Raw genomic sequence first — 24025 nt, 5'->3', positions numbered from 1 at the left:
GGATAGTCATTAAAGACTTTTGAGTACAGAAGTGGCATGAACTTCGTGAGATCCCTCCAGCATTAGTATGAAGAATGGACTGTAGTGGAGACAGACTGGAAGCAAGAAGAGCAGTGAAAAACTAAAATAGCCTAGTCTGCAGATGATAAGAACCTCAACATGTGAATTATGTATATTAGGAAATAAGCTTGCAGAGCTGAAACCCTACCCTCATAGACTTGCTGTGAATGCCCTCATCTGCCCCCGTCCTGTTCCCAAGTGCCCTGGGCTATGGGAGGAGAGGTTGCTGGTGAGAGGAGGAGTCAGGGAGGAAGGGGTGGTTGGAGGCAGCCCAAGACAAACTTCCTTCACTACACCACCTTGCCTAAAGAGAGAGCTTTGCCAGAACAATTGGAAGAAAACTGCCAGCCCCTTGGGGCTCTCCCCGGCACAGGTCTCACACTGGCTGGCACAGCCAACTGTGGTCTCCAGGCATTACCTTACCTATGCACATTCCCAGCAAGCCACGCTCCCTGCTGAGGACAAGAGACTCAGTGTTAGGGTACAGCAGCCTTCTCCTTCCTGGAGAGGTTTCAGAGAGAATATCAAACTTCCAGCTGGAGAAGGACACGAGATCAACCAGATCAGTTCCTAGGCCCACCACCAAGACCCAGGCCCTACGCACAACCCTCATCTGCTCTCCAGATGCCTTTCCGGGCATCCGACTGCTCCATCTTGTCCGCCTTTAGAGGCGCTAGACTCCAAATGTGGAGTTAGACTGAACTGGGTTCAAATCCACCCATATATGTGGCCTTATGCAAGTAACCTCACCTCTATAAACATCAGTTTTTTTTTTCCTTGGTAAATAACGCATACCTCCCAAACCATCATGAATTAAATGAGATATCCCATGGGAACAAACTCAGGATACTACTTGGCATATAGTCGGAATTTCTGTAACTGCCTCACGCCTTCATTCCTGAACTGATGGGGAGTTTTATCTACACCCTAGAGCAGGGGTTCCCAACCCCCAGGTCACAGACTGGTACTGGTCTGTGGCCTGTTAGGAACCGGGCCACACAGCAGGAGGTAAGCAACAACCAAGTGAGCATTACCACCGTGATGTGCCTCCTGTCAGATCAGTAGCAGCATTAGATTCTCATAGGAGTACAAACCCTATTGTGAACTGCACATGCAAGGGATCTAGGTTGCATGCTAATCTAACTAGTGCCTGATGATCTGAGGTGAAACAGTTTCATCCTGAAACTATCCCCATCCTCCCCCTGGCCATGGAAAAACTGTCTTCCATGAAACTGGTCCCTGGTGCTAAAAAGGATGGGGGCCACTGCCCTAGAGGACAGCCTGACCATCCCTTGATTCATTCACTCCACTAATATTTCCTAGGACTCTCCTATGTGCCAGATACCTGCTAGGTACTGGAAAAACAATAGCAAGCAAAACAGATGTAATCCCAGCCATTTTGGAACTTTCATTCTTCTGGAGGAGATAGATGTTGATTAAATGATCATACAAATGAAAGTAAAATTACACAGTAATGAGTACTATGAAAGAGGGAAACTCACACCCAGGTCCTTATTCCAAGGACTTCTGGGGATGAAACCTGGAGCCGACACACCTTTGGCATGGTCCGGGCCAGGGGGAAGGCTGGGGGCCTTACTTTCCAGTTAACTGGTTTCCAGAAACTCCAGTTCCCAAAAACAAACCTATTCAGAATGGGAAACTTGGGAGGAGAAACCTAGTATGTTCCCAGGTCCAGTTTCCCCAGAGTCCACCCTTACCTCAAAGTAGATAAAGCCCTGCCAGGCTGCCTCTTCAGCAACTCTCAGCAGCCTCCCCCAGAAAAACTGATCCTGCTACAGCTCCACCATGGAGTTCTTCGTGGTCCTGCTGCTGGCCAGCCTAGCCTCCACCTCTCTCGCCATCCTTGATGGTGAGTCTGGTCTCCTTCCACACCCCTCGGTCCCCTAAAGGTTTTTGAGCTGTCAGCTGGAGAGACCTCAGCACTAGGAAGGGCGTTCCTTAATCCTTGTAATATGCTGTGTGGAGAGATGGAAAGCTGCAGAACCAAAAGTTCACACCTGGATGTCCTAGGTATGGAGGTGAGGGACTAGGGCATATGATTCCGGGAATTCTGCTACCTAGAAAGCCCGGAGCTGGAGCCAGAGGGGCCAAAACAGATCCAAATCAGGATGCACTATGGGTCAGTGGAGGTTCAGATCAGATTCCAGCCTCTGGTGATGCTGGATAGTCCAGGCAGAGTCACTACCTTTCTCTGGACTTTTGTGCCTCCCTCTATACAATATGTACTCACACATTCATTCCATAGCTACTTACTGAGCACTAACTCTGTGTCAGACACGTAGTTCTAGGCACTTGGATACACTAATAGAATAGACAGTCATCATTGAAATTACATTCTAAGAGAAAGTAACAAACAATGAACATATTAAATAAATTACAAAGTATGTTTGAAATGCTAAGGAGGATGTAGAGGAAGGTAAGGAAGATTGAGAATGCTGGGGCAGAAGGGGTTACAGAGGGAAAAACTCATGTGTTAACTGTCTTGAGACCTCTGAAGACTTTAACCTTTTCTCTTTCAGAGCCAGAAGGTGAAATTCACTCAGAGACTCAGCCTGCAGATGCCTGTAAGTCTCATGCTGGCATCCTTTAAAGTAAGTCAATGGTGGTAAAAGATTGTCCAGTAAATGATGAATTCTCCATCTGGGAAAGAAGTGGAGCAAAGACAAACCCTCCTAGTATTGAACCTTAATCCTTCCTGCTGCACTAGTTGGCCAAAATGTGAGGGCCAAGAACCATTTGAACAGCCCTTTCTGCTGGCTAGTCATTGGAGATAGGAGTGGGGACCACACCTCACACCCAAGTGCTAGCAGGTCAAGGGTTTTAGCTCATGGAGGTGAGGATGTTGGAGTGGCTCATCTGTTCCAGGCTCCCCACTGCCACAGCCCAAAACCATGAACATTGCGGGATTCTGCTTTGTGTATTATCCATAGACATGGTTTAATCTCAGGCTAGCTTCCCCCAGTCTACCTTGGAGAAGCCAGAGAAGGCAGATTCAAGCAATATCCAGAATTCAGAAGAAAAAAAACAATATTTACTGAACTCCTCCAATGGGCCAGACAATGGGACCTATGTTTGCAAAGTTAACCTCTTCTCATTGGGAAGGTAAATTTGCTAGGGAAAGTGGAATTCCTAATCAATGGCATTCAAAATCAGAGATGTGCCTTTCAGGTGCTCATAGATTTGGATTCTGGTACAGGACCTCAGTCCTACTTGTATGTTAATTAGGCAATGACTCAACCCTGATAGGCTCCACATGTTAAGGGACATGACATAGGATGGCTGGCTGCTTCTCACCATGCGCTGTCACTCCGCCCCCCATTCCCTTTATCTTCCTGGTTCCAGCTGCCCAGGTCACCCCTAGCAGCCACCCCAAGAAGGACCACGTTTCTGATGAAGACCTCTCTAAGGAGTCCTTCATCTCCAAAGAAGAGCTGGTTTCCAAAGAGAATGCTGTCAAAAGAGCAAAGAGTCAAAAGCCCATGCCCCAAGAGGACAATTTCAAAAATGTTAAGCTCCAATTAGAAGAGACTACAGAACGGGCACCCAGGGCTGGTATGAGCCAGGGAAGGGGGAAGCCGCTGGGCAGGTATTGAGCAGGAAAGGGAAGGGGCTGGGAGCTACTTGGGTGGAAATAGGTGGGGTTAGAAAGAGAAAGGAGGCTGTGGAGGAACAATAACTAAATGCAAGTGCGAGTCAAATGAAGCATTGATCGCCAGTCCTGTGAAAGGCTGTTGCTGGGGTGGAGGGGAGAGGGTGGAAGGGAACCAGCCTTAACTTGACATTTCCCTCCCAATACTCCTCAGCAACCACCTCAGAGGGAAAACTCTCCAAACTGGGCCATAAAGTCAGGAAGAATCTGGACAAAGCTTCGAAAGGAATCATGAACTATCTGAAAAACCTAATCCCTAGCGCCAATGATGTCAAGAGGCCCTAATGATGAGGGTGCCTGAATTCCAGACTGGGCTGTGGGAGAAGCTGCATCCCAAAACCATCTTTCAGCTCCTCAAAATGTGCATTAAAGCATTGCGTCCCAAGTCTGACTCTGTGGTGGCTTTGCTGGGCTCAGGAAGAGAGGCAGGATGCCCCCACTGTACGGGGCTTCTTTTTTAGTTACCCTATCCCTTTGACCTTTGAGGTTAAACCTGTCATCCACCTCAGCTTACAAACCTGCTTATGTCTCCACATCCCAAAACATCCTCTGCAAAGTCCGGACCCTCCTCACCACTGCCCCCACCTCACCAATGCACTGCCCCGTGCCCCTCAGCTCCTGTGCACACCTCATGCCCCTACAGTCTACCATCTGCACCCATCCAGCCTCCACAACTGCTCTCCAAAGAGTCACAAACATCAACAAATCCTGTGATGGCCTCTGTAGAACTGGACACAATTACTCCTTCCAGAAACTTCTCCTCACTCACTTTCCAGGACACTGCCCTCTCCTAGTTCTCCAAGCTCTCTGTTCCTTTCCCAGCACATTTTTGGACTGCACTCTGTGCTCCCAATGTCTCATCCTGTAACCTCTTGTCTTCTCTCCACCTCTACACCCTCTACACCCTCATCTGCCAAGACTTCTGCTTCACCACAGAGTGGATGACTCCCATTCACCCACTCAACAAACACCCCCCACGTGCTTACCATGTGCCAGGCCCATCTCCCTAATATGTGCCTGTCTCCTCCCAACCCTGGCCAGTTCTCACTGTAACAGCACATGAGACTCAATGGGTAAAGAAGAGCATGGGAAAACGAAGGTTTCTGTCTTACAGAAGAAGGGAAGCTGTCACTCAAGGGCAGGTAGGAGGGCAGGAAGGGAAACATCTCGGATCTCTAGTGTCCTACCTCCAGGACACATAAAAAGATGTGCTCAGAAGATCAACAGAGCAACTGACCTACTGCAATGCAGAGCTGGTCTGTCCTGGCCCAGGAAAATCTGGAAATATGTTCAGACCTAGAGAGAGATAAAATAATCTACTTCCTCCCTTTGCTTTCTCCTAGTACAGAAAGTCGCCACATGCCCACTTTCCCTGGTTTACCCACTTTCCCCCCAGTGGAAGAACACACAACTCCACCAAAAATATCTCCCAAGCTAGATCGAAAGTTCTATTATGGGTCTTTCTCCAGATATAGCTTAAGATAAAGCAAAAATTCTTTTCAAAATAACAGAGGAGGGAAGGTAGGAGCCTGCGAAGTTCAAGAAAAAAAATTGGAGGGAAGTTTCCTGAGTGGATGATATTAGGAACATGGAAGTGTCTTGCAGATTAAGAAGCCCCAGATTCATCCTTCTGATCCTCCAGTTCAGGCCAATATAGAAAAGGATATAAGAGTTGTTACCCAGTGAGGATCAAAGCATCCATCTTACTAATGGCTGGACAGCTGTGCCACAGCCCACAGCACAGGGCTCTCTGTGAAAACCGGATAGGAGACCTCATGCTAAAGGGCCCCTGCCCACACTCCCAACCCAGACTGACTCACTGAATGAACAGAAACAGGGCTGGATAAGACACTATCAGGCTCTCATCTGTAAGATCATCTACTCTTCCCTCAGGGAGGAGGAAGGAAGGAATGGAAAGGTAGGCTGGGAAGTATTCCCCCCAACCTGCTCTTCTTGTTGGGAGGGGATAGGAAGGAATGCCCCCAACACAGAGTCACAGAAGATAGCCTTCTCTCTTCTGAAGCCTTTGGGCTTAACAGGTGAGCCTGAGATCTGCCATCAGCCACAGCTGCGATTGGAGGGGTGCGGGAGAGAAGACCAGCAGCACATCAGAGTGGTCTTCCACTCTGCAGACATTTGGCCCTTTGTGGCCTTACCATATGCTCACTGATTTAATATACAGTAGCTCCTACTATGTGGCAGGCCCTAGTTCCAAATGCTTTATACATATTTACCCATTTAGCCCTTGCAAAAGACTTAAAAAGTTTGTTATCTCCATTTTCAGATGAAAAAAATTAAGTACAGCTTCTCACCACAATTCTTTCCTCCTGAAATTGGTGAGTTGACAAGTTTACTATTGGTACCCAAGCCTCTGAATTGAGTTCAAATAGGACACAAATTAACTCCAAGACTGTACTGTTCCCTAGACTCTATTTCCTCTCTCCAATCTGCTCAGTCATGTTGCTCAGTAGAGCTCACTTGAGGGTTACAAATAAGCACTATGTAGCAGCATAAAAGATAATAATTCAACATCAGCAAAAAAAAAAATCCTAAATTTGAACATAAACCCTCTTCTAATTTCTTTTTCTTTCTTTCTTTCTCTTTCCTTCCTTCCTTCTTTCTTTCTTTCTTTTTTCTTGTTTTTTTTTTTTTTTTTTTTTTTGGCAGAGTCTCATTCTGTCATTCTGTCACCTAGGCTGGAATGCAGGGGCACAATCTCCACTCACTGCAACCTCTGCCTCATGGGCTCAAGCGATCCTCCTAATTTCAAAAGGAACAAAGAACAAAATTGAAATACACCTTTCAATGCAAGAAAAGTAAAGTCCAAAATTCCTCCCCTCCCAATTTTTTACTCATCCTTAGCCCAGAGTCTCATTCAAAAGGCATCTAGGTATGTCCATTTGTTTAGACATCTCTATTCTTAAAGAAAATTCATTTCCCAGCGAGGCATGGTGGCTCTCTCCTGTAATCCCAACAGTTTAGGAGTAGGATCACTTGAGGCCAGGAGTTTGAGACAAGCCTGAGCAATATAGCAAGACCCCGATCCTTATTTTTTATTTATTTATATATATATACACACACACACATATAATATATATACACACATATATATTAAATATATATATATAATATAAATAAATTAGCTGGGTATGGTGGTGCACACATGTAGTCCCAGCTACTTGGGTAGCTGACATAAAAGGGTTACTTAAGTCCAGGAGTTCAATGCTGCAGTGAGCTGTGATTGCGCCACTGCCCTCCAGCCCAGGGTGACAGAGCAAGACTATGTCTCTAAATAAATAAATAGAAAATCCATTCTCAAAAAACTCATTCTTTGTCTCCCCCAGCCAAGTGCCAGGCTCTGGCTGGGCCTTCAAACATGAAAAATTTTGTGACCTGTTGAGATGGGGTGGAGAGAGTGGTTTTGTTTTCTTCTTCTTCTCCTTCTCCTTCTCCTTCTCCTTCTTCCTCTTCCTCTGACGGAGTCTCGCTTTGTTACCAGGCTGGAGTGGAGTGGCACAATCTCAGCTCACTGCAACCTCCGCCTCATGGGTTCAAGCAATTCTCCTGCCTCTGCCTCCTGAGTAGTTAGGACTACAGGTGCGGGCCACCATGCCCAGCTAATTTTTGTGTTTTTAGTAGAAACGGGGTTTTACTATGTTGGCCAGGATGGTCTCAATCTCTTAACCTGGTGATCTGTACGCCTGGGCCTCCCAAGGTGCTGGGATTACAGGCGTGAGCCACCGCACCTAGCCTGGGAGTGGTTTTTGTCATTTTTGTTGCTCCCACTGTTTGGTAGAATAAGATCTGGAAAGGAAAGGAGAGGTACATACATTCTCCCTATCACTTTAGCTTCCCATTGTGGAGATAGGGTTAGGTACCTGCACCTCCATCTTGTGTCTGGCCTGGGGTAAGCCACCGCCTCAGACCTCTCGGGTGTGACTACGGGAAGGATTGTGGTGAAACCTCACAAATCTGTAGAGGATGAGGAGGACACAGAGCCACCAGCATGGGGCGTGTTCCCTGGAAGTCAGGGAAAGGCTGCTATGCCTGGAGGCAGGGGACCGGCTGCATCCTGATCTTTTTCCCCCTGAAATGTGAGTAGTTCCTCTAGCATCTACGAAGTTGACTTAATCCAACCCCAAAGAGCCCATGGGTCCCTCCTTTTCAAAGTTAGAGTAACTAGGATACATAAAATACCACCAAGCAATAATACCAAAAAGCACCAGCTCCGCACCAGCCAAACTCAAAAACACAAGCACATTCTCAGGCCCCAGAGCAATGACATGCCCAGGCCCTAGTGCGTGGTTTTTTTGTGGGGCTTCTAAGGGTTTTTTGTTTGTTTGTTTGTTTGTTCGTTTGCAGGGGTAGAAGGTGGACGAAAAAAACCTTTGACACAGCTTCAAGGTGCAGGAGAAAGATGTCATGGAGGCCAGCGCTCAGCCGCAGTGCCTCAGGTGTACCTGGCTCCATGCAGCTTCTCCAGCCACACTTCTGCTGCTGCTTGTGGGCCTCATCTCATCTGTGCTCCTCCTACATGTCATTATCAGTGAGCAGCTCATGGCAGCACAGGGGGAGGAATTTGTCTTGCTTAGCCAGGGAAGGTTCAGTTGCAATGGAAGAGGTGATGGCAAGGCATCTCAATGTCAGTCTCCTCCTCAAGGCTCAAAAGACACATGGGGCACTTGAGCTGTGCAGGAATCCCATGGCTAATGCCAGTATCATGCTGCGGTAGAAACTAAGTGGTATCTGCAAGAAGAGAGAAAGCCTCAACTTCACAAGTGGGAGAAATCTCTTGTGGAGTGAATAATGTTGGCATTAAGTTTGCCTTCGGAGGGTGGGATCATGCATACCGCCTCTTCTCTCAAAGTGGGGGCTTAGGATATTTCTATCATCTTATGATATTGAGAAATGTAAGCTTGATTCAATCATACCACAATGTATACATATATCAAAACATCACATTGTACCCCATAATTGTATACAACTATGATTTGTCAGTTTAAAAATTTTAAATTTTTGGAAAACAGAATTTCAGATGTGACTAGATCTATTTATTTCATGCATGAATTCCCTTTAGAGTGTACTTCATCTTCTCAGTAATTCTGTGGCATGCTTCCTCAGGACATGGGCAATAACAGCCCCCAAGCCCCCATTTTAAAAAAAAATAATAATAATAACAACCTGCATTCCTTTGAAATTTACCTAATAATGTTTCACCACTAAACTTCCTGATCATCTTCCCTCACTCTGTGCAAGTGACTGGGTCAACGCTCCCTCTAGCGGCCTCAAACTGTTTTGCATCGTTGTTAAATCCCTCCAGGCCCCATTCACCCTCCCTGATCTAGAAATAAATATTCTGCTCTTTTCTAGTTCCATCCTTAAAACTATTTAGGCATGGAGCCATTTCCCTTCTCTTTTAATGTATCTCAAGCATGGGTTCTATGAACTCAAACTTTCTCCCAAGAAAATCTCATCTTTTCTCCCAACTCAATCAACAGAACTGCCCTCTTTTTTCTTTTCCCTTTCTCTCTGACTTTTCTCACTATAAGACCAAGACTTGGGCCGGGCGCGGTGGCTCAAGCCTGTAATCCCAGCACTTTGGGAGGCCGAGATGGGCGGATCACGAGGTCAGGAGATCGAGACCATCCTGGCTAACACGGTGAAACCCCGTCTCTACTAAAAATACAAAAAATTAGCCGGGCGAGGTGGCGGGCGCCTGTAGTCCCAGCTACTCGGGAGGCTGAGGCAGGAGAATGGCGTGAACCCGGGAGGCGGAGCTTGCAGTGAGCTGAGATCCGGCCATTGCACTCCAGCTTGGGCGGCAGAGCGAGACTCCGTCTCAAAAAAAAAAAAGAAAAAAAAAAAAAAAAAAAAAAAAGACCAAGACTTGTATCTTATATGAACCCCATATTTCCTTGATTCTTTAGGAAAATATGATTTCTAAAGAGTGTTCCAGGTACAGGACTTGTTCATTTCTCTCGTATCTTCAAATTTATAGTAATTCCATGGAGTTTTTCTTCACTTTCACCCACATAAAGGATCCCATTATTTTTATCTGTATGAAGTCCGCCACATCTCTGTGGTTAATCCCACAGTGGGCCTCTGAAATCTGAAACCCTGGCTGGAGCTTCATAAATGTCCAACCCAAGCCACTTTGAGACTACGTGGTAGGAAATAATCTCAGGAGCCTGTGATCAGGCCGTAAACAAAATCCCTCCCGAGTCCTCTGGCTACCCTAAAAGCAGTTCAGAACAAAGCAGACATTGGGACCCGCATCCGTGGGTGAGACAAAAGAACAAGAGAAAAATGGTAAATAAAAACTAAGAAAAAAGTGAACAACAACAACAACAAAAAGGAAACCAAAGTAGACAATCAGTTGGACAGCCAACCTAGCATCACCTACTAAATATCAGCACACATCATCTGAAGCCAAAATTTCACAGCCTTATGCTCTGGACCAAGTGGAACCGGGATAATTTCATTCCAGCCTCAGCTGCACCCACACAGCCGCAGGTCAGAGTTACCTTTAGAGCGTTTGCTGTTAAAATCCACTGTATTTGGGTCCCCCAAGACCAGTCTTTGACTCCACCATCACAGCTCCAGGGAGGGCCACCAGCACGTCATCCCTCTGCCCCTCTGAGTCTGGCCAATGGAGAAGGTGTCCAGAGAACAGGGAGCAAAAAGGAGACCAAAGCATCAGTTGTATTAACGGCCAGACAAGTGCCAGGGAACCTACAGCACTCTGACCTCCCTGGCAAGGCTGAGCTGGAGAATGCTATTGAGACACAAGCCCAAAAGGGGCTTTCTCCCACTAAACAGTGAGAGAAACAGCAGGCATCCCCCAGGGGAGAGGTGGGGAGGTGAAGTCCTGTCCAAATGTGCACCCTCATGAGAGAGGGCAGGAGAGAAAGAGGCAAAGCTATTGAGGAACATTCCTGTTGATGCATTAACTCCACCCCCTGGTGAAACGTGGTGTAATAAATGTTCTGTCTCACCAGCTGTCATAGCATCTCACCCTGTGGGAAGGAGCAGTCACCCATAAGAGAGCCTTTCATCTTGTAGCAGTTTTCTAATTACAAATTACCACAAATTTACCAGCTTCAAGCAACACAGATTTATTATTTTACAGTTCTGTAGTTCCGGAGTTCCAGATGGGTCTCACTGGGCTGAAATCAAGGCATGTCCACAGGGCTGCGTTCCTTTCTGGAGCCTCTAGGGGAGAATTCATTTCCTTGCCCTTTCCAGCTTCTAGAGGCTGTCCGCAGCCTTTGGCCTATGGCCCCATTCCTCCATTTTCAAAGCCAGCCCCATCCGGCCAAGGCTTCTCACCTTGCCACCAGTCTGGTTCTCTCTTTGGAGTCCTTTGTCCACATTTAAGGATGCTTGAGATTACACCGGGCCCACCCAGATAATCTAGGAGAATTTCCCTATTTTAAGACCAGCTGATTAGCAACCTCAGTTCAATCTGCAACCTTAATTCTCTATTGCCAATGTAAGCCAACACACTCACAGGTTCTGTGATTTCCAGTGTGGACATCTTTGTGGGGCCATTAGTTATTCTGCTCCCACACATCTTCCATGGGATTAACCACCACTCACATCCCCCCCTTAAGCCACAGGAATCAGTCACCAAAGGCCTTGAAACCGTTCAGGTCGGCACCAAGGTCTAGTCCTTGTCCTGATTCCTCTTGTAGAAAGGTGGGCAACCAAGATCCTCAGGTCCTGTCTCTCTGTTGACCACAGTCACTTACAGGTCCAAGCTAAAGCTTCCAGATATACTTGTCATCCAGAACCCCAACGCTGTTTGGCTCTGACAGCCCCAAATCTAGCCCAATTCTCCCTGCCCAGTCTCTCTCTGCCAAACCCTTTTACTATGCCTTCTAGAACTCCTGATTGGTGATCAGTAAATTTCTTGATATCCCAATATCTTGTTTTGAATTTTCTCTCATTGCTTAATCTCCCTTTTTTTCTTTCTTCTCTCATCTTTCAACTGATACCCTTTTTTCCTTCTTTCTTCTCCCATCTTTCAACTGATACTGCTTAATCTAAAATAACATTTTAAGGCCAGGTGTGGTGCCTCATGCCTGTAATTCTAGAGCTTTGGGAGGCCAAGGTAGGAGGATCGCTTGAGGCCAGGTTTTCAAGATCAGATTGGGCAACATAGCAAGACCTTGTCTCTAAAATAAAAACAATTAACTGGGCATGGTGGCGCATGCCTGTAGCCCCAGCTACTTCAGAGGCTGAGGTGGGAGGATCACTCAAGCCCAGGAGTTCAAGGCTGCAGCGAGCTACAATCATGCCACTGCACTCCAGCCTGGGTGAGAGAGTAAGAACCTGTCCCTTAAAAAAAATTAATAACAGTAGTAATTTCAGATTTTCTGAGACTCTGACAACCTCTATTACACTCTCAAGTGGAAACTGCTTTCTCCTTTAGCCACCAACCACCTCAGAATCAGAAGGTGGGAAGAAGTAGTTTCCTCCTTGTTCTCCACTGCCACTTCTAAACCATTCCTCTTCCTTTCTACTCCAAAATCTCCCCTCCTTTGAAGCTCAGAACACACGCTGCCCCCTCCTACCAACCCCTCTCCCTTAAAGGGAGCCCCTAATCTCAGCACCTGGTCTTCCCCTTCCCACTTGCTCCTGTCCTCATTCTTGAGGACAGTCAGTGTTCATGCCGATGACCCCCGAACACTCTGGCTTCTCAGTCCTTAACCTTTGTACCTCAGCCTACGCGTCACTACAGCCACTTCCAAAATCCTAAATTTAAGAATCCCACCCTCTGTCCACAACTCCCTGCCCTTCCATCTCCATTACAGTAGAAGCCCAGTTGTAACAATTCTTTGACCTGGTCCAGACCTCCGATTCGCTGACCCTACCGTTTCTTCAATGTAGCTAATGACTACATTTCCCAAGCTTCCTTACAGACACGTGGCCATGTGACTAGGTTTCGGCCAGGAGGATATGAACAAATACAATAAGGGCAAATTACGGGTGGTGCCCTTGACAGAAAGAGTGTGTCCTCCCTTTCTCTTTTCTAAATCCTTCACACTGACTGGAATGAGATAAAGATATGGGAGGTAGAGGAGCCATCTTCGGCCACTAAATGGAAGCTACGTATTGAAAAGAAAGGGTAACGAGATAGAATGTCCAGAATATTGCGGAGCCACCATATTATCTCTGTTTAACTTCCGTTCTGTTGAAGTCATGCCATTACAATCTTGTTACTACCCCTGAACTAATGCCTTAACAGACCTATCCACCTCATCTTCCTGTCTCATTAAATATCACCCCCATATACTCAATTACTCAAACTAAAAACCCAAGAGTCAATCTTGATTTCTGCCTTTCCCTCAATCCCCACAATCAATTCACCAACAAGGCTATAGATTCTATCTCTGAAATATATCCTGACTTCACCCCTCTCTCCCCATCTCTCTGCCACCACCCTGTTTCCACTTCCATTGTTGACCACCCAAACCCCTGCAATGACTTTCTGAGTAACCTTGCTGCCTCCACTCTAACCCCGTACAATCCAGGCTCCATCAGTAACTAGACAAGTGGTCTTTTCAAAGTATATGTCAGATCATGTCTGCTCCTTAAAATTATCAGGTGGTTCCCATTACACTTCAAATGAAATCCAAACTCTCTACCAGGGTCTGCAAGGCCCTGAGGCCCTGTGTGGTCTGGCTTCCAAATATCCCCCCAACCTCATCTCATTCCGCTTTCCTGCCCAATACAGCATGACCACGCTGGCGCCCTTCATGGTCCTTGGACACACCAGCCTCTTTCCCAGTTTCATCCTTGTTCACTCTGCTTAGAATCCTCTTCCTCTTGCTGTCTGCATAGCTGACTCCCTCTAACCCTTCAGGTCTTGGTTCAAATGTCATCTTATCAGAGAGCTTCCCTGGTCACTCCCACCCATCCTCCCCCCAGTTACTTCTGTCACCTCGCCTTGTTTATTCCCCTCATTGCATTTCCTGTGCTCTGAAATTTTCCTATTTATACATTCATTTACTTGTCTATATACTTTTTTACCTCACAAAAATGTAAGCTCCATGAAACCTGGGAACGTATCAATCATTATTATTCACCATTTTCTCTCCAGTACCTTGAACAGTAATTACTGTGCAAAGAGTTGAAGTTCGATGAATGAATTTGAATTGAATTCATAAGTGAATTGAATAAACAAATGAATGAGTGATCAGCAAAATTAGCTACTTTTCTTTTTCTAGAAAAGAGCAAGTAAGGAACAGCTAGGGGTTAGAAGGGTTCACTCTGACACCCATCCCCTTGTGAGGAAGGGAGCAAAGTCCTCCCCTGTAATGGAAATGGGCACAGAGAAGGGGCAGCAGATAAAGGTCTCCCTTTCCCAGTGTGGTTAGAAGAAAAGGATGCTGGGAGGGACTGAGAAGCCTTCTTGCTCAAAAGCCCAGTGCTCTCCCCCCTCACCTCTACAGGATTCCTGCAGAAGTGGGGGGAAGATCACCTACCCACAGAACCTAACCCAGCATCAGAGGAAGCCTGAAGTGAGAAAGCCTGAAGCTATAGCGCAGAAAGGGCTTCTCAACACATGTTTAGGTAGAGGGACTCCAAAATGGGGACTTTCTCTTATTGGGGGTGGGAAAGGGTCTTATCAAAAAAAGAATGTCCCCCTTCACTTCCAAACTTCCTACACAGAATATGGAGTTCCATCACAGGGAGGTAGGCAGAGGGCCAGGACAGCCTCCATAGAGCCCACTGCAAGTCCTCCCTCACCCAAGGAGACAGAACAGTTGAGGCCTCAGATTATGGGGCCCTAGACTAGCAAAGCACTGATTCTTTCTACTGCCAGCTCCTTCTCTCCTGTCCCAGGGGCCCTCTTCCTTCAAGTAGAATCATGGACTCTTTCACTTATAGACTGATGCATAATTTCACAACAACCCAGGATCCCGAAGCATTGATTTGGAAAGAGCCCCCAGACAGCTTCTGCCTGGATCCCTCCATCAGCAGAGAACTCCTTCCGCATGAGGCAGCTTCCTCCAGGCCCTGGTGGTTTAGATGGGGCCTTCAGCCTCCCCGCCTATCAAACTTGTCTCCCTCTAACTTGTTCAGCCTGGTGGAGCAGCATAGGTAAGTGCGCTCTTATTTCCACAGGACAACCTTTAAAACATCTAAAGACAATCATTCTAATAATAAATAATAGCATTTAATGAGAAGTAACCAGGAACTGTGCTAAGAGTTTTGTGTATATTATCCCATTCAATGCTTGAAACATCTCTAAGATGTAGGAATTATTATTATTCTTATTTCTTAGATAAGGAAATAAGATCAGAGAAGTAAAGCAACAAGCCCAAGGTCACTGGAGTATCGGAAGAATCAGGATTTGTTCCAAGGCCAGATTGACTCCATCCAAAGCCCACGCTCTCACTCCCTCTGTTACGCCAAGCTCACCCGCCCAGCTACACAACATTGAATCTTCTTTTCTCCCAGCTAAACAACATCGAATCCTTCAAGTGTTGCTTCTCTGAAGAGTTCAAGGCTCCCATCCCCCTCCATTTCTTCCAACAACCTCTAAGTTCAATAAAATCCTTGCAGCCCCAGAGCCTCAGACCCTCTTCCTGGAAAATGGGAGAGGAAAAGGAAGCTCTTCTTCTGCTAAGGTGTCTCCCCAAGGGTCCCTCAAAACCCCAGTCTCCCCTTAGTCTCCAAACACTGCCCTAGCCACCACTCTTTGCTACCCTCTCTCCGCCTCCCTTGCTAATTTCACCTCCCTTGTCCACCAGAAATGTGTTAATCTGCTTCCCCCTTATTCTCACATTATTCTTCCCTGAATTCCTACTCAACAACAACACAAAAAAAAAAGCCTAACTCCAATTCACTCTCCTCTGCAAAGCCTTCTCTAGTTCCTTCAGGCTGCCCCTTCCTCAATGTCCCCAAAGTCCTTATTTCTGCCTCTACAACAGCAGTTACTATTTTGCAGCTCTCAGTTTCTGTTCACAAGCCTCTCTGCCAGCTGGGCTTCTCCAGGGTAGAGAGTATGGCTTTGATCTCTGCAACATAGGTGCTTAGTACATGGCTGTTAGCATCAAATGCAGACTGATTCATTTTTGATACTTCAAAAAGGAAGAATGGTGGTTAGACTGCAGAGAGCCAGGAAGCGGGGCTAATGCCAGGGAACTGATTGAGATGCCATGAGAGCTGAGCCCCAGCACCTGGGGGACATGTGGCCTCTGGAGATTGAATGAAATAATCTGGCACCAATGAGTCCAAGGCGGGAAGCAGTGTTTTAAGCAGGATCTGCTGCCCTCTGCTGGCCATTCCACCTCTGGGATGGAATGTTTGTTTTGTGTCTCGCTTTCCTTGACAAAGAGAAGCGAAGTTGCTAGTATAGACTTAGAGCCTGACACCCCTCCCTCCTGGCACAGTCTCAAACCCAGGTCCTTTTGTAAAAGGATATAAAAGTATAATTTCCAGGCACCAAGATACAACAAAGGAAATTTCAAACCGAGGCACCAAATCATCATATGAAAAATTTTAAAAACTAGTTTCTGATCCCCTCAGCCAGATCAAGGATATAAAAGAGGGTCATAGTATGGAGGGGAGGGAGGATTCTGTGAGGAGGAAATGTATGGAGAAAACTGTGCTGTCAGCCTCATCCCCTCCCTCCCAAGCAAGGAGAGAGGCGCTTACTCCCTTATAGCAAACCCAGTGAGATTCCTGCACGGGTTACCCCAAGGGCTGAGAATGTGGCCCCCAGCATTGCGAACAGAGTGTTCTGGAGTATGAGTACTGCCCAGAAGTTTGGAAGGAGAGAGAGGACTGGGGACATGTAGGCATTCCAGCAGAGCTGCTGCTGAGACACCCTGCCTGCCCCACAGGGTTTGCCTAATCAGGAAAGAACCAGCTACAGGCCCCTGAGAAGGAGACCAGTGCATTCCCCTGGGTCCACCTTGGATCCTGTGCGATAGGGCCACCTCAATGAACAAAAGGACCCCAGCAGCTGAGGAAGGAGTCTCAACTCCTGGGACACAGGTGAGGTGAACCCTGAGGACCCAGGAAAACCCCCATCAGAGAATAATCACCAGAGAACACAGAGAAAGAGTCTGAGGGTGGTACCAGCTGATGGAGGAGGCTGAGTACCAACTGATGGAGGCGGCTGAGCACCAAGCGATCTCAAAACTGATCTACCCCTGCCAGTCGGCTCTGCACCACCCCACCCCTCACCAACACACCTGACCCTGAAACAGCTTCTAGTGAGGGCGGGGGAAGGGCCAGGCTGGGGACAGAGCAGGAGGGAGAGCAGGACAGAGAAGCCGAGCAGAGCCTGCTTTCCCACACAAGCTTCTGACCGAAGCAGGGTCCAGCAGCCTGGAGAAGTGACACTAAATGGTTTCAGGTTTTGATTCATATATTGGCCTGGTTGTTCTAATTTCTGAATAGAGACTGTCCCTCACCTGAGAGTGAGCAGCAAGTTTCAGAGGCTTTCCTGGGTTCTCACCCAGAAGCAAGGAAAACTTTACCCCTGTCCACCCTGCAATAAAGTATAAAGGAATGCTGGGAAATAACAAGTATTAGGAAACCAAAATGCATCTTGGACTATGTCAGCAAAATGCAACTTCATTTTTTCATCATACGACGAGTTGTGATTGTTCATCACACAGGTTACAGTCTCCCCTTCCACTGGGACTAAATTACAGGGACCCAAGGTTTTCCCTTCCAAGTCCTCCTCTCAGCCTTCTTTGCTCCAGTCTAGAACACCGCTGCTCCCATTTCTTCCCCCTCTTCACCACTAGTAGCCTCCTCTTTAAGGCCTCTTGAGACCAGCCCAACCCCAACCACGGATTCTGAACACATCCTCCTCTTGTTGGGGAGGGGAGAGAGACAGGGGGCCACTGGCCTCCTATGCCTGCTCTGGCAGGACCCCCTATCCTAATCCTAGAGCACTGACCATCTCCCTGCCCTGTCAGGCAGTCTCCCCACGTGTAGTGGGTTGCTTAGTGTCTCCCAAAACTTCAGGTCCACCCAAAACCTCAGAATACAGAAATAAGGTGTTTGCTAATGTAATTAATTACAATTTCAAGATGAACTTATACTGGATTTGGGGTGGGCCCTAAATTCAATGATTGGTGTCCTTGTTCGAGAGGAGAGAACACAGACACACAAGAGGGAAGAAGCACCGGGTGCGGGGGCTCACGCCTGTAATCCCAACACTTTAGGAGGCCAAGGCGGGTGGATCACCCGAGGTCAAGAGTTCGAGACCAGCCTGACAAACATGGTGAAAACCTGTCTCTACTAAAAATACAAAGTATAGCCAGGCGTAGTGGAGCACGCCTGTGGTCTTAGCTACTCGGGAGGCTGACGGGGGAGGATTGTGTGAATCAGGAGGCAGACATTGCCGCAAGCTGAGATCACACCACTGCACTCACTCCAGCCTGGGCCACAGAGCAAGACCCTGCCTCAAAAAACAAAAGAGGGAAGAAGGCCTTGTGAAGATAGAGGCAGAAATCAGAGTTATGCTGCCATAAGCCAAGGAACACCAGAGCTGCTAAAAGCTGAAAGAGGCACACAGAATTCTTCCCTAAAGCCTATGGCACTGTTGACACCTTGAATCCAGACTCCTAGCCTCCAGAATTGTGAGAGAATTAATTCCTGTTCTTTAAGCCACCCAGTTAGTGGCACTTTGTTACAGCAGTCCTAGGGACTTCTCACTTCTGACCCCATGCTCCAGCCACAGCAACAAGCAACGGCTAACCCTTGACAAGACGAATGCAAGGCTGGGGCTGGGGCCCAGTACCCTCTGCCAAGCCTGGGAGGACCGGGGAAGGAGGGCTGGGCTGTAACTTTCAAATGGACCCCCCCCCCAGTACACACTCCCCTGCGGAGCAGCCCCAAGAGAAAAGCAGGCATCTGCTCCCCGGTCACCTAGAGAAACATGTCCAGAGCCCAAGGGGCCCTTGACCTCCCATTCCTGGAAACCTACCCTCATCCTGTCCTGTGGCTGGGGAATTTTCCATCCTCCCACCCGCAAGTCAAAGTCATTAGATTTAATCATTAACAGGGCGGGTGTTAATTAGCAAAACAGGGTGATTGTCCATGCTGATGAGGACACAGCTGGACATCAAGAATAGCTGATCCAGCGAGGTTGGGGAGAAGCAGGACCTGGCTGAAAAGAGGCAGGAGCTATGCTTCTATAGACAACTTCCCCATCAGTTCTGAAAGCACTGAAATCCCCATTCTTCATCCTTTTTTTTTTTTTTTCGAGAATCAAAGGAGAAAACAGTTGCAAGTGTTTAAGGGGCGCTAAGCACATTATGGACATTATCTCTTCCTACCCCTCACTATATATTATGATAATAGGGATACCTATTGTTAATCCAGTTTTAAGGGTGAGAACATTGAGGCTCAGAGAGGTTAAGCACCTTGCCCAAAGTTACAAAGCTGCTAAGTGGCAGAGCTAGGATTTGGCCTTAGGCAGACTCCTCCAGAGGCTGGGTGTTTAACCACAGTGCTGACAGGAGCTAGTGTGGAGGGGCAGAAGAGGGTCCCTGCAGTCAGAGGTCACGCTGACCTCCTTCCTGATGCCCCTTATTCTGCAGTATACTGTGCTTCCACTTTCGTAACTCATGGCTGATCATGACTCACCCACCACTGCCCTGGCTCCTGCTAGGCCGTAAGCTGTGTGTCAATGGACGGACTGTATCTCTTTTATGCTCCACTGTATCCCCAGCACTTAGCATAACATCTGACGCATAGGAATATCCAATAAATATTTGTTAAAAGAATAAATTTAACCTTTTAGAGGGTTGGGGATAGAAGGGGTTAGCTAGAGGCTAGCTAGGTATTGGGTCTTCTGGACTGTTGATAACCATTGTGTTAAAATGCATCTCCGAGACCATCCTGGCCAACATGGGGAAACCCCGTCTCTACTAAAAATACAAAAATTAGCCTGATATAGTGGTGTGTGCCTGTAATCCCAGCTACTCAGGAGGCTGAGGCAGGAGAATCACTTGAACCAGAGAGTCGGAGGTTGCAGTGAGCTGAGATCGCGCCACTGCACTCCAGCCTGGTGACAGAGCAAGACTGTCTCAAAAAAAAAAAAAAAAAAATGCATCTCAAGAGGTCATCTAGTCCATGACCTTGCTTTAGGTTCAGCCATTACCCTGCCATAGCCACCAAATCTGGTTTACTGGGGAAAGTGCTGGCCTGGCTTTTGGTCCTTGGAAGAGCTGTTCCTCCCTATTGCCTTGATGTCTCCTCTCTAGCCTGAAGGGTTGAACTGGCTGTTCTTGATGTGTCTTTCACCCTACCAGTGGATTTGGGGGTTCATGAAGAGGCAAAGCACTTTGAAAATGAGCATCCCCTCTGTTTGAATCACCAGCTCTGGCCCCATTCCCAAGACTGCCAGCTGCTGGGGGAGTGTGCACTCAAGCCTGACAGAATTGCAACGCTGGGCTTTTTTTCATAGGCAAACCAGGCCTTACACAGTCAGAAGAAGCTGGGCTTCCAAGTCATCCCCTAGGAGGCCACACATCTACTCCAATGCTGCTTCTGGGGCTCACAAGAAGCTCTGGAAACTTCTTGCAGGGAAGCCTTCTAGATGGGCTCCAACCCCTGCAGGACACACAGTCTCACTGCCAGGGACCCACATCTCTCTTCCAGATCAAGGCTTACTCCCCACCTGGCCCCGCTCTATCTTCACAAGGGTTGGCCCTTAAAGGCTCTTGGTCATTTCCAAAGGAGCAAGGCCACCCTAAAGGGTAATGATTCACCCCCCATGGGGATTGTCAGAGCATATGCCTCAAGCTCTGAGATGATTCCAAGAGTTTCCAGAAACATTTGAGTAACTGCAGCACATTGGCATGAGCATCTGGCTTCCTGGGGGGCCACTTGGATGGGGTCGCTGCTCCTGTGGGTGTATAACAGCAGTCTCTGGCCTTACCTTCTCGGAACTGTGTGTATAAAAAGTGTGTGTGCCTCGCGTTTTCAACAAGCCGGAGTGTGCCTCTGCCACACTGGCCAGGCAGGGAGAAAGGCAAAGATGCAGGTAAGGTCCTGGGGCTCCTGGGTTCTAACCCTGTTTCTGAGACTTCCTGGCTGTGTGACAGGAGCACCCTCAACTCAGAATAACAGAATATTAGAGCAGAAGAAACCTGTATAGTCACCTGGTCCCCTTCATTTTGAAGATAAGGAAACCGAGTCCGGTTGGGGGTTGGAGGAGCAACCCCAGAGTCACCCTGAGAGTTGGTAGCAGATGGAGGAATTGAAGCCTGACCGTTCATATCCTGGCCCAGGTGGCCCATCTTAGCAACACCTCTCTATACTACCCTCCCCTTGAGAAGTAAAATAAACACCCTAATACCTGCCTTCCCTCCTGGGTGGTTGTGAGGGTTAGTGGGGGTGAGAAGGGTGGATAGATAAAAGCAGAAAGTGCTGAGAGCAACAAAGAGCAGTCCCATTAACCCGGAGTCCAGCCCCGAAAATAGGGGAGGGCGAGAGTCATTAAGTGACTGCATCACCCAGTCACATCCCTGTAACTTTAAATATTTCATGGAGCCAGCAGTGCACCACATACAGCTGCTGCTCCTCCAGCCCAGGCTGTGACTGCAGCAGGGCTGTGAACACAGGCGCCTAACATAGAAACATGCAAGCTGAGGGAAGGAGTTGGGATGAGGCAGGCTCTAACTCTTACTCACTCTAGGAAAGGTTCCAAGAGCAGGTGTCAGGCCCTCTGCAGTGCCCCAGGCCTGTGTGTGAGCAACCCACACCTTCATACACCCACCGGCCCAACAGGCACTCACATAGCTATGGACATAAATAAAAGTCAAAATGACAATAAACACACACCTTCACAGACAGACCCATTCCAGCTTACCCGGCACCAAAAGCTGCACCCAACCACACTCCACCTCCCTGCTACCCATAAACGCTTCGCCCACTTTCCCCTGTCTCCTCCTCCCAAAGCCAGTACTGGGAGCCATCACTCTTCCCTCTCCCTCCTCTCTCCTCCCCTGCCTCCACCCCAGCACCAGCTGCTGCCAGGACCCCTCTTCCCACGCAGCCCCTCATCAGCCATCTCTCCAGAGCTCAAGCTCTCTTGGTCTCTCTCCTTACCCGTGGCTTTCAGGACAAAGGACTCTGAGAATCTGGGACTTGAGAAGGCAACATAGGGTGGGTGAGAGACTTTGGGAGGAATTTCCATGACCAGACCAAAGTTTGAGGGAGAGCAGGGAATCCGAAAGAGGACTAGGCAAGCTGGATGACTGGGGTGGGTGTGGAGAGGTAACCCCTCCAAGAGGTGACCACCCCTCAACTCTGCCATCCTGCTAGGAGATAACAATAAAACCAGCAGCTACAATTAACTGAGACATGCTATGCACTAGGTATGCTACCCTAGATGATACTCAACCCTAGGAGGTGGGCTCCTCTGTTTTACAAATGAGATGGAGGCTCCTGAGAGAAGCCTGAGTCCCCAGACATAGGGATGTGGGAATCCTGGCTTCACATCCCATGGCCCTGGTAGAATGGGATGGGGAATAAACAAGTCACCTATTCAGAGGATATTTGGGATCCTGCTCTGTGGATGTGTGGTTAGGAAGTGGGGTGAGTAGAAAGGAAGCCAGAGCAAGCAACTGAGCCCTAATGGGCCAGGTATCTCCCTAGCCCCCAACCCTTATCCTCTCTGCTTCAGTGCCTTCACGATCTCTTTCTCCACTGTCACTTCTTGTGGGGGAATCCGCGCAAAGTTTGGGAATGAAGGGAGACAGGGAAACCCAACCAGCTGTTTTCCATCTGGCCCTGCCACACCAGAGAGCAAAGGGGCCATGCAAGTGCAGGCTGGGTGTCGGGAGTCAATCCTGGAGTCCAAGTGACAGCAAAACAGGGGCCAGTTAACACGCAGACAGAGGTCCAGCTGGCCCACTGGGTCCCCATAACCCCAGCCTTACCCTGAGAAAACTGAGCCTGACATGTGTAAAAAGATATGGCTGGGGGGAGGGCAGGAAAAGTTATTTTGGGAGGTTAGAGGGGAAGGGGCCTTGTGAAATCAAGGTCTGGGAAGGGCTGCCCAGGAGAGGAGGCAACTGAGAGTTGAGGCTGATCCCTTAGAGGAGAAGATGATCATACGGTTCTCCAAGAACCAGGCATAAATCTGTATGGAACTTGCCAGTTGCTTGGTTTAAGACTAAAGAGACAGACCCTTTCCCCTCTTCCAGGACTCCCTGTGCCCTCCTTCCCATCCCCAGGTCTTCTCTCCACCTTCTCCTACCGGAAAGATGCATCCAGCCCTACCCCTCCCCTGTGCCCCAGCACCTCCCCTCCCCCTGTCTAGTGATCCCCAGTCCTTAGACGGCACACACCAGCTCCTGTGACTATCCTGTCTCCCTCACTGGCTTGTATTGACTGGCATCAGTCTTCCACCAAACTAGTAAGTTCTTCCCATAGCCTAACCTCCATCCCTTCAGTTACCGCAGCTCCTTTTCAGTATCCTGCCAATACTGAAATTGGAAACCAACCCTATCTGTAAACAAGCCACCCCACCAAAGGAGTTTCTCTCTCCATCCCCAGGCGTTTTCCCCTTGCAGGCCTTTCACCTACTTTACCATCCCCTAATTTAGCAAGCAGAAAGTGAACTCGATTTCACAAGCAGGATTGGCTCCCCACCCTCGTTATTCCTTTTGCCGAGTCCCAGATGGGTCCTCTCTCCCCAAGCCCTCTACCCACTCCCACAGGCACTTCAGGAGAAACGCGCCCTCCGGAGACCCTCTGAAGTCTTCAGTTTCCTCTCCCCGGCACTGAGGCAACACAGGGCCGGTGTGCAGACTTCTTATTTCCCTCCAAGTTTTTACCTCCGCCTAGTGTTTTCCTTTCAAGGGAAAGTCCCTCTCGAAGTCTAACTTTAATCCCTCCTGCTGCATGCCTAAATCCCCTTTCCATCTTTTCTCAATAATACAACCCCCTTTAAAATCATAAATGCAATCTTCCTCTCACGTTTGCAGTCTCCTCTCCTGCAGCGCCCCTCTACTTTCCCAGCCCCTACAACCTGCTCCGGCTAGGACAAGTTCTTCCTACCCGCTCCCCACCCCAACGCCCTGCCCAAAACTCCGAGGACACTGAGGTATCTGCCTGAGCTGTCCACTACGACGGCTCCCGGGCCACGCCCGGACTCGCCGGCCCTTGGGGCGGTGACCCCCGCAGTCGCCGGCGCAGCCACGACGGGGTTAAGGTTCCGGGCTGGGGGAGGGGGAGGGGGCCGGGAGGGGCGGGTGCGGAGCCAATCCGCGGCTGCAGAGTCCCCGGAGCCGCGAGCTGGGAGCGGTG

The 24025-nt window shown here is 48.4% G+C and overlaps 1 protein-coding gene and 1 long non-coding RNA gene across 2 annotated transcripts; both read left to right on the top strand.

Moving 5' to 3' along the window:
- The first annotated feature begins 1852 nt into the window (after positions 1–1852).
- LOC144332928 (glycosylation-dependent cell adhesion molecule 1-like) lies at positions 1853–4069 on the top strand. The gene is made up of 4 exons (XM_077954454.1): positions 1853–1930; positions 2601–2645; positions 3424–3633; positions 3885–4069. The coding sequence occupies exons 1-4, from the start codon at positions 1867–1869 to the stop codon at positions 4013–4015; spliced, it is 450 nt and encodes a 149-aa protein (XP_077810580.1). The 5' UTR covers positions 1853–1866; the 3' UTR covers positions 4016–4069.
- Positions 4070–23051: 18982 nt separating this feature from the next.
- Positions 23052–23829, top strand: LOC144332927 (uncharacterized). Its single transcript, XR_013401151.1, has 3 exons — positions 23052–23132; positions 23437–23518; positions 23704–23829. It is a non-coding gene; the product is annotated as an uncharacterized LOC144332927 (long non-coding RNA).
- Positions 23830–24025: the final 196 nt, after the last annotated feature.

The sequence above is a fragment of the Macaca mulatta genome, chromosome 11 (assembly GCF_049350105.2).
Source record: "Macaca mulatta isolate MMU2019108-1 chromosome 11, T2T-MMU8v2.0, whole genome shotgun sequence".
In the NCBI taxonomy this organism is placed as follows: domain Eukaryota; kingdom Metazoa; phylum Chordata; class Mammalia; order Primates; family Cercopithecidae; genus Macaca; species Macaca mulatta.
The sequence above is the reverse complement of the archived record's forward strand: the minus strand, read 5'-3'. Positions and strand labels throughout refer to the sequence as shown.